Source organism: Moschus berezovskii, chromosome 2 (genome assembly GCF_049115385.1).
Source record: "Moschus berezovskii isolate FMDL1 chromosome 2, NW_MosBer_1.0, whole genome shotgun sequence".
NCBI lineage: Eukaryota > Metazoa > Chordata > Mammalia > Artiodactyla > Moschidae > Moschus > Moschus berezovskii.
This window is the reverse complement of record NC_142461.1, coordinates 125,763,782-125,774,340: the sequence shown is the minus strand read 5'-3', so window position 1 is coordinate 125,774,340 and position 10,559 is coordinate 125,763,782. Positions and strand designations below refer to the sequence as shown.

Below are 10,559 nucleotides of genomic sequence, written 5' to 3'. Positions count from 1 at the left end.
CACTTCTAAACTATTGAAAATCCCACCTACATTTTCTATACAGAGCACACAAATGCTCTAATATTGACTGTTTTTGTTTCTTCCTCTAAATGTTACTTGCTAAATCTGTTTTCATCTAACTTATTTATGTAATTTTTGGATTACTTTTGTTAAACGATACAAAATAATTGTAGACCAGGCAAAGTTTGTATACTCACTTAAATGGCTCCCTATCTGTTTTTCTTTTTTTTTCTTCTTCTCCTAAGTGGAAGAAACTTCCTTCTGAAATAATTTACTGCAGTCCCAAATGGCTGTTTATGGTCATTTTAGAGATAAAATTCCATAAATTCAAGTTAGCACTGACATTTTATAAGTGCTGCCATGTCAAGGCTGGGGAATGGAAACCATCTCACTGGGTTCTCTAAAGTGGAAGCATCTTTTGTCTGCTTATTTCTGACTGTGAGAAATGGCCGGATTAAAGCCTCCAAATGTTTCAGTGATGCAGAGCAAAGGTGACTTCCTGTTTTGTTTTAGGGTTTGTTTCCTTCTCTTCTCAATGAAGGCTGTGTTTTCTGACATTCTGCAATCTTTTTGCTCAGTGATTTCCCATTGAAAGGGCAGGGTAGGAGGGCCTCTGCAGGTCATTCCATTTACAATATGCCCTGAAAAGGGAGGAAGGGGGAGAGGGAGGGAAAGAGGAAGCTCATTAGTGGAAGGAGCAGACCAGGAGGGGATCTGTTTTCCATTTTCTTTTCTGGATTGAGCTCATTTGGATGGAAAGGGTTTTATTGTTATCCTTATCGTCATTATCATTACCAGTGTGGTGTAATTTTCCTACACGTTTGTCTCAAGTGTGAGGTGAATTTACTGGTAGAAGAGTTAATAAGTGCCATTTTATTTTAGTAAAATCAGGGGTGGGTGGCTGGGGGAAGCCCAAGTACTTTAAAGCAGTTTTCACTTTGAAGCTTAAAATGCAAATCTCAAAAGTTTTAATTCTGCAGTGCAAAAGAAAAAAGTATAAGAAAAAAAGACCTGTTACTTGCTTCTCGTGGCCTATTTGTAATTATGTATAGCGTTTCTTCTCATTTTATGAAAGGCGATTTCCGCCCACACCCCCACACCCCCCTACCCCGGTCCCCCACACCCCGCCACCGCCTAGTTATTAAAAATGCAGACCTCTGCAGTCAGGAGTTTTGGATTGATAAGGCTCCATCATCGCTGCAGGGGTCCCTGTTTTCTGCGACTTGGACATTTTTCAAGGGACGTTGCTTAAGTCTTCCCCCTCAGGTCTTTCTGCAGAGCCGGTAATCACAGAGGCGAGGCTAGAGGTTGCTTAAAGGAAATGCCTCCGGGGAGCGTGGGGCTCGGGTGGGTTCCCAAGTAGGGAACTGGGAGCACTCCTTCGTGGAGATCTGGGGTGGGCCGGGGATGGGGGAGTGCGGTGCTCCCGGGTGTGGGTCGTCTCGAGTCCGCTCTGCCTTGGGTCATCGCATCCTCTCCGCTTTTGCAGGCTTCTCCTTCCTCCGCCTCCAAACCACAGACCCCTTCCCGGGAAGGGGCGCGGGCGCCGGGAGCGCTGCGGCCGCCCGGGGGCGGGGCCGCCGCTGGCCGCGGGAGGCAGGAAGGCGGAGGGCGCGGGTCAGCGGCGCAGACCTCCCGCCGCGGCTCCTCCGACGGGTGCCCTGCTGCCTGCGGCGGCCGCTGCCGCAGCCGCAGCTCGCACCGGAGACCCGCAGCTGGGTCTTCTTGCTCAGCCTACCAGACTTGCAAACTCTTACCGCACCCTAGTCCTCGCTTAGGAGCCTTGCCCTCTCGTCCCCACTCCTCCACTCTCCGTCCTCCTGCTCACTTGGGAGACTTTCATGCTTCTTTTAGCACCTTTTCGTAATCCAGGGGACGTGACACCCCAGAGCTCCAACTACCTCAGCTGAATTCTACTTTTGTTTTTTTTTTTCCCCTCGGTTCCTCTTGTTTTCGTCTCATCTGCGAAGTCGGACGCTTCTGCCAGAGGGAGCGAGGAACTAAATAGACGCCGCGGCCCCTGAAGGCTTAGACGTCGGGAAGGAGCAGCCGGAGCGGCAGGGGCGGCGGCGGCCGGCGCTCGGCGCAGCCTTTGGGACCACACTGGGGCAATTTGATCCAAGGAAGCTGTGAGATTGCCGGGGGAGGAGACGCTCCCATATCATTGTGTCCACTTCCAGCGGGGGAGGAGGAGACGGCGGAGCGGGCCTCTCGGCGTTCTCCGCACCGCTGCACCCTGCCCCATCCTGCCGAGATCATGGTCTGCGGCAGCCGGGGAGGGCTGCTGCTGCTGCCGGCCGGGCTGCTCGCCCTGGCTGCGCTCTGCCTGCTCCGCGTGCCCGGAGCTCGCGCGGCCGCCTGTGAGCCCGTCCGCATCCCCCTGTGCAAGTCCCTGCCCTGGAACATGACTAAGATGCCCAACCACCTGCACCACAGCACCCAGGCCAACGCCATCCTGGCCATCGAGCAGTTCGAAGGTCTGCTGGGCACCCACTGCAGCCCGGATCTGCTCTTCTTCCTCTGTGCTATGTACGCGCCCATCTGCACCATTGACTTCCAGCACGAACCCATCAAGCCCTGCAAGTCAGTGTGCGAGCGGGCCCGGCAGGGCTGTGAGCCCATCCTCATCAAGTACCGCCACTCGTGGCCGGAAAACCTGGCCTGCGAGGAGCTGCCAGTTTATGACCGCGGCGTGTGCATCTCTCCGGAGGCCATCGTCACTGCCGACGGAGCCGGTGAGTCCGACGCTGCCCAGCCTGCCCCCTCCCCCCTGCCTTCCAAGCGCTCGCTTCTTGGAGTCCCTGTTACTCCCCTTTACTCTGGTTCTGTGGATTCGGATCACTCGGCTTAATCTCTGTCTTAATTACGCCTCTATCGAACGCCGTGCCTTTTTTCTCCCTTTTCACCTCCCTTCTAAACCGATGCCCTCTATTCTTATAGGCGATCTGTCTTTCGAAAACACTCAAGTTCATTCCACTCCCATCACACTTCTGCTCAACACTGCCCCTTCACTTCCACTCTTTACATGTCCTAGTAACCACATATAGGGTGCTCTTTTCTTACCTCAATTTGTTTATAATCACTGAACTTTTTTGCGTTCTCAGACATCAGTTTTCTGTATCCTTCGTGTTTAGCTACTCGTAAAGACTGTATGGGGAAAACAGAAAACTGAGGCACCGTTTTCTTCTTATCATTAAAAATGCCAAGATAATTTCAGTAACTTTACCCCAACCCACAGATGTTAGTGCTGTGTGTTTGCTCAACATCCAGTTTGAGCAATTACCTTCACCTTAAATTTCCCCCTGCTTTCAATGAGATAAATTGTTCTTCCATTCCAGACTGAAATAGCTGTGAAACATTGCTATGCACTGCTAATTAGCTTCTGAGACTTGCTCCAGCCACAGAGCTGGCGAAGTGAAATTGCTGGGCTCTTTTCACATTCCCACATGCCTTCAAGTCATTTTGTAAATGACATATGGATGAAAGGAGTTATATTTAAGGCATGTTATCATCATACACTCATGTAATGTGATTTTTAATCTCACCCCTTATCTCACTCTTATGCTCTGCAAATAATTTGTCTTCAGTACCTTTCTCTATGGTGCATCAACCACAGATTCATTACAATCTTCCCCTACTGTAAAACTTTATTACAGTTCTGTGTTAAATGGAATCAATCACAAGTTGTTTTCTCACTAGTGTTTGGTCTAATTAGGACAGTCATAACTCTTAAGAGTCCAACTAAACCTAGTTCATTATGGTCCATTTAATTATAACTCAATGTCATTCCTACCAATTTCCCAAAACTCGAATATTTCACCCTTCATATGCTTTAAATATAAACCCAATCTTTTATGACTGGTCCTCTTTCACACCCTCCCCATATCAACTCTGCCCTTAAATGTGATGACTTTATACCTCCTTCTCTGTTCATTTCTTGGGCATCAGCTTTTTCTTCTTTTGCCTCTAGACTTGCTCAGCCAAAGCTCATGTCCTTAGTCCATACCTAGGTGAACAATTCTTGGTCAAGGAATTGATTTGGAAAAAATGCTTTCTGTTCACAGTGACCCCCACTTAACGTAGAGGACTGGGCGGGGGAAGTACTTGTACAAATAGCTGCAAAACCAAACTGAATAGATAGATTTCCAGATTTTTTTGATGGTCACCTCAGTTTATCACCTTTGACTACCCCTACTGTTGTCCTGATTTTAATAATCAACCACAACTGATTAAACAAATCACAAAGAAATGTATTTCTTATTTATCTTTGGGCTCAAAGAGCACTTGAGCTTTTATACTCATTAATGTTACAGGCTGTACAGATGCTGGGAGAGAGCAGCCCTGGTCTGTCAGACACTTAGATCAGTTAAATGCAGACACTCCACTCAGGCCAAGGGCTAGGAATGCGGTGGCCACGGTTCACCCTGAAATGCATTCCTTCTCCTGCTCTGACACCTCTCCTAGAGGTGGACCTCAACTGAGAGAGGTTTGGCAAGGTTAGTGGCTCTCAAAGGCCATGGTCAGTATGGATAGGAAGCAGTTTCCTCAAGTGTCCCTGAGTTACCCATCATCGTGGACCAAATGTAGAACAATTGCCTCATTGAAGCACTCAAATAAGACATGCATGGAAACAATTTGTCAGTCCATGGGACCTGATTGCTAAGCTGCTTTAAAAGGCTGTAATGTGCTTTGCTGACAGTTGCCCTTGCTAGAAAAAGAAGCAGGGGTAGGTGGCAGTTGGAACCGTTTGTTAGTGATATTCCCCCTTCCCCTTACCGCATCCCCCAGTGTGAATCAAAGACTGTGGTGGCAGGACAGAGCTGAAGGGGAGTGGGGAGGGAATGGAGTGGTGGATTCTAGCCTGAAGGGTCCCCTGGCTTCCAAGGCTGCAGCTTGCTGAAAATTACATTCCCTATGCTGGGTCAAACTATCAGGCACCTGGAATTACTTAAGAACTACCACATGTGGCCAGTTTAATTTACGATGCAATATGCGCCTTGCTTCAGTGGGATATGATAGTTCATGAAGCAGAGTTGTTTTTTTTTTTTTTTTCCTTCCTCTAAGTATAAACAGAGTTCCTATGTCTTATGCCTAGAATCTAGCAGAATATAAAAATGAGGTCTCCCTGGATAAAATAGAACCACCTTTTACGTACCTTCAATGTCAAGAGGATTTTCAAATCCTACCATTTACACAAATCTGTTCCCTTGTAGGATATTATGACTCCACCAACAAGTTTAAGGACATTTTACAAAAAAGAATCTTATTGAATGGAATATTGCTTCAGTCTACTTTTTGTTTTGAAGTATTAAGGGCAAGCATATTTTTATACAGAAAATATATCCTCTTGATGATTACTAATAAATTCACATTAAACTTATTCTTTTTCTACATTTTGTATTAATTGTAGACCTGTGACTGCATGTACACCTGCTTTATCTGTGAATTCAGTTCAATTTAGCCATTCAGCCAGTTAATAGTCAAATATTTAATATTGTATGATGAATAAAGGGTATGGGCGTGGAGTGGGAAAGACCAGGTGTTGAATCTTGACTCTGCCTCTTATCAGTTATCACTACAGGGCAGTTGTATAGCCTCTCCAGTGCAGAGTTTTCTAATCTGTGACATGGGGACATACTGCCTACATCCCCCGGAGAGGGTGAAGATCGAGTTAAACAGCATCTGTAGTATCTAATGCATAGTTAGTCCTCAACAAATTGCTGCAGTTGCTATTGCTATTTTACCATTATTATCATTGTTATTAAAATTTATTTTTTTGTTTGTTTTATTTGGACAAACCTAGTCTGTTAGTAAATGCAGATAGAGCTTAGAGCTTTTGTCAGTTCAGCTCTGGGAAACAAGCTTCACACTGAGAACGCCCTGGGTAGGCCAATCTTATTTCTTCTGAATATAAACTTAGTATTTCATTTTACACAAATTGACCTGGACCTCGGGCTCAAGAACAAATCCCTTTGGGAGCAATAGAAATAAAGAATGAGCTTGACGGATGTCTGTTAATTACAAACAGTTTATCTCAGAAATGTAGACATTGAGTGTTTAAGAAAATGTATGGTATGATATTTCACAGCAATTATACTGCCCCCTGGGTTACCATGCCAAGGGCTTTATAATCACTCCTCAGTTACTGCTGTTTTTCGTTGTCACCCAGCTCTTGCGCAGCACATTTCTCCCAGCCCTCTCTCGCCTGGCAGAGCTGCGCCAACTTTCACATGCATGCACTGCTGTTTAATCATTTCTCCACTTTCTGGGAACAGGCAGCCTTTTCTTTAGCCCTGGCTACAAATATTTGAGGGGCCAAATAGCAAGAAGGGAGAATTATTTAGTGTGATATGAGGAGGAAAATGGAATGGAAAGGAGAAATGGAAATTTTAGGGTAAGACTTCATTGTGTGAAATTTTGAAAGGCACTCTGGACGGGAGTAGGAAGGAGTACCTTAGAATACAATGATATTAAATTATGTTTATAACTAACACAGCTATCAGTGGTAATGGGATCTTAGGTAGTCTCCAAATTGTATATTAATAATTCTTTTCTATCTTGTTTCCACAAAATTCTAAATAGTTTTTTGCTACACACAGCAAAATTGACTATGTTTGTCCTTTCTCCTCCTACTAGGTGTATGGAAAGAGGAAACCAGTTACTCTCTGCAGATAGTTTTGAATGATTAAATATTGGCTGAATGTCTTCAGTTTAAAGAAAACCAGTTTTAGAGTTTTGGCCCTTAGTTGGAATCCCAGATTTGCCATTAATGTTATACTTTGAGGGACTTCCCTGGTGGTCCAGTGGTTAAGACGATGTGCTTCCACTGCAGGGGGCATGGGTTCGACCCTGGTCAGGGAGCTAAGATTCCCATATGCTGCACGGTGCAGCCAAAAAAAAAAAAAGTTATACCTTGAGCAAGTCGTGTGGCATTAACATAGAGACTGTGAAGAGCAAAAGAAATAGCAACATGAAGTGAATGATAAAGGGTAGAACAACAGCAGTGTGATTGGGAAGACATCATTCTCAGACCAGGAATCATTACTGGCCGGAGAATAAGAACTGACAACACTTAGTATGTGGCATGTGCTGTTCTGCGTGGTGATGCATGTTAATTTCTTTAATTCTCGTAATAACTACATGGTAGGTAGTACTATTGCTCCTCTCTGCAGAAAGGGAAGCTGAGGCATACAGAGAAGCTAAGTGAACCAAGTTCATAGAACTATTAATAGAAGATTCAAACCAGGACCTGTTCTAAGTTATACTTCCTCTCTTATGAAGAAACAGGTGATGTTAACTGTACAGAGAATTGGCATATTTTGACCATCAGAAGGGCTTCCTTGATAACTCAGTTGGTAAAGAATCTGCCTGTGATGCAGGAGACCCTGATTCGATTCATGGGTCGGGAAGATACCCTAGAGAAGGGATACACTGCCCACTCAAGTATTCTGGGGCTTCCCTTGTACCTCAGCTGGTAAAGAATCTGCCTGCAGTGCAGGAGACCTGGGGTTCGATCCCTGGGTTGGAAAGATCCCCTAGAAAAGGGAAAGGCTGCCCACTTCAGTATTTTGGCCTGGAGAATTCCATGGGCTGTATAGTCTATGGGGTTGCAAAGAGGTGGACACAACTGAGCAACTTTCACTTTGACCATCAGATTTCAGTAGCACTTTTTTTTTCTTTATTTTGATTTATATGTGGCTTTAGAGAATAGAAGGCAACTCTGGACAATGAATTCCAAGGGATGAGAGATAAATACCTCTCTGCACCTGTGAGACAGGAGACAGCATACATTCCGTACTCTCCTGTCTATCCCTGAGCTCCTTGGTCTCTGCAGGCCCCAGAGTGAACTCCTCTTTTCCTTACCTTCATAGGTCTGTTCTCTTCTAGTATTCTCTATATTGTTAGGGGGCACAGCCACCCATATTCCAGGTCTGGAGGCAGCCTTGCTTCCACCTTTCCTTTATCCCCCACATTCAGTGGGTGTCAGGTGCTTTAGGTCAACTCCAAATACAGTTCCGTCCCCTTCTTCTCTAATGCTACTTTCTTTCTTTGGCCCTCACCGTTTCTTCCATGGATTGTGGAGCTAGAATGATAACTTGGCTTGCTGACCTCCAGTATGGCCCCTCCATGTTCCAACAGGGTGATCATTCTGAAATACAAATCTGTTGTCAACATTTTCTGGTGTCTGCCGCTAGCCTTCGTGGCCTCATGCCTTCTCGCCCCGCTAGTTTCCTCTCTATTTACTCCACTCTGTTAGCCTCATTGGAGGACCTGTAGGTCCCTCCACTCCACGAGCGCTTTGGTTTCTCACCCCAGACTCTGGCATGTGCTGTTTCCTATTTGGAAAACCCTCTCTTCTTTCCCCAGCTCTTTCTTAAAACTCTTCTTCTGGAAACCTCTATGACACCTACTTGAAATCCTTGGGGCATTAAAACCTGTTAGTAATACCCACTGTTTTAATTTAGGATAATTTGTTAGAATTCCTAAGTTTAACTTTATGAAAACAGGCTTTTTCTTGGATTATTTATAATCAGAAAACCTTGGCATTCTCTCTTATAATTCTAACAGCTGGTGTTCAATCACTTTAAAAAAGTATAGACACATTTTCCTATGAATAAGAAGAAAACCAAACTCCTAGGATCAGTGGCGTTAAAGGGGTTTTCATTTTCCAAGAGAATTTTTTCAGTTTTGTTTGAGCCTGTTGACATTAAACAGTTACTTTACATGTGGGTCAGTATACTTTTTTAATTTACAGAGAGATCATCTTTGTGTAAATCATGTGTGTATTTTCCTAGGATATAGCTTTTTCCTTATTTTTATTTGTGTGTAATTTTTGGCTGTACTCGCTCTCTGTCGCTGCGTGTGGGCTTCTCCAGTTGTGTCCAGGGAGGCTGCTCTCCTTCGCAGTGCGGGGGGCCTCTCACTGCAGTGGTTTCTTTTGTTTGGGAGCACGGGCTCTGGGTGTGCCAGCTCGGTGGGTGCAGCGCGGGGACGCTTGAGCCTGTGCACTCCAGTAGCTGTGGTGCGCAGGCTTCGTTGCCCCACAGCATGTGGTCTTTCTGGACCAGGGATTGAACCCTTGTCCTTTGCATTGGCAGGTGGACTCTCAACCCCTGGACCATCAGGGATGTCCTTTTCTTATTGTTTCTTTTTCGTTTTTGGCTACACTGCACAGCTTGCAGGTTATCAGTTCTCCCACCAGGGGTTGAACCCTGTCCACAGGAATGAAAGCCCAGAATCCTAACCCCTAGGTCACCAGGAAACTCCCTAGGATATAGATTTTAAGATACCAGCTGATGATTACTAAGCCTGGGAAAGTAATCCATTAATTGTAGTTTTGAGTGTTACTGTTCTAAAATGGTGTTATACCTTCTGGTTTCATTTATACATGATATGACCTATGAAGAAAAAGGACAGAGGAAGAATATTATTTTCTATTAGGATAAACAGAGGCATTAAACTCATTTAACACAAGGTATTAATGCAAATGGAAAATGCTGGTTTAAGTGTACTAACTTGAAGCATCAGTAAGAGCATATAATTATGTACAGCATAATGCTTTGTTGGGGGCAGTCAGTATTATTCATTAGAGACTGCTTTCTTAACTAGAACAAAGAAGAACTTAACATAATCACCATTTTCTTTACCATTAATCACGTTACCATTTTCTGGGATTTGGGGAATCTTAAACAGGGAGGCCTGGCGTGCTGTGATTCATGGGGTCGCAAAGAGTCGGACACGACTGAGCAACTGAACTGAACTGAAAAAGAGTCAGTGGCACATTCCCAATTATTATTATATCTATTGCACTGGCTTGAGTAGTCCCTTGATGGTAGACTTCCTTTCTGCTAAACACCTGTTTAGTATGCACTTAACCATGAGCACCGGAACGCTTTCTGCACATTTTCCTTAGGCACTAAGGATTAAAATGTATGCCAGTAAAGTGTGATACATCTTTATTGAAAAGGTGTATTTAGTTATTGTAGCCATCATGAAAAGTGTTGGGTGAGTACCTAATATATGCTTTATTGTTGGAAATTTTCATGAAACTCAAAAACTTTCTTTATTAAATCCAGAAATGTATCCACAGTTGACAAGGATTCAAAAGAGTATATCAGCTTTCAATCATATGAAAATCACATGAAAGAATGCATCAAGTCCTTATTTGACCTACAAATGATAGTGTCAACCTCACGACGCTAATAAGAATCCTTTTCCTTGAGACACCTGGGTTCTTATCCAAATCAACTTGTGACTGAATTAGATTTTAATATGGGAATTCTTGAAATAATAATGAATGGTATGACTCTTACTGTACTCTATCATCTCCTTTCAGATTTTCCTATGGATTCTAGTAATGGAAACTGTAGAGGAGCAAGCAGTGGTGAGTATACCACTATCTTTCTGGTTTTCACTTGTGGTCAGACTAGCCTCGATGTTACCTAGATATTGAAATCTTATTTGGGGATGTGTGTTAACACAAGGTATTAATGCAGATGGAAAATGCTGGTGTAAGTGTACTGAGTTGAAGTGTCAATAAGAACATATAATTAGCATAA

At 44.3% G+C, this 10,559-nt stretch overlaps 1 protein-coding gene across 1 annotated transcript in view; it reads left to right on the top strand.

Annotated features, from left to right (window-relative positions):
- Window positions 1-1,609: 1,609 nt before the first annotated feature.
- The window catches only part of FRZB (frizzled related protein), a 35,060-nt gene continuing 26,110 nt past the window's right edge, over window positions 1,610-10,559 (top strand). Inside the window, exons 1-2 of the mRNA XM_055398361.2 lie at window positions 1,610-2,735; window positions 10,337-10,384. Of these exons, the coding sequence (XP_055254336.1) occupies window positions 2,258-2,735; window positions 10,337-10,384 (526 nt within the window). The 5' untranslated portion in view covers window positions 1,610-2,257. The remainder of the gene's footprint in view (window positions 2,736-10,336; window positions 10,385-10,559) is intronic.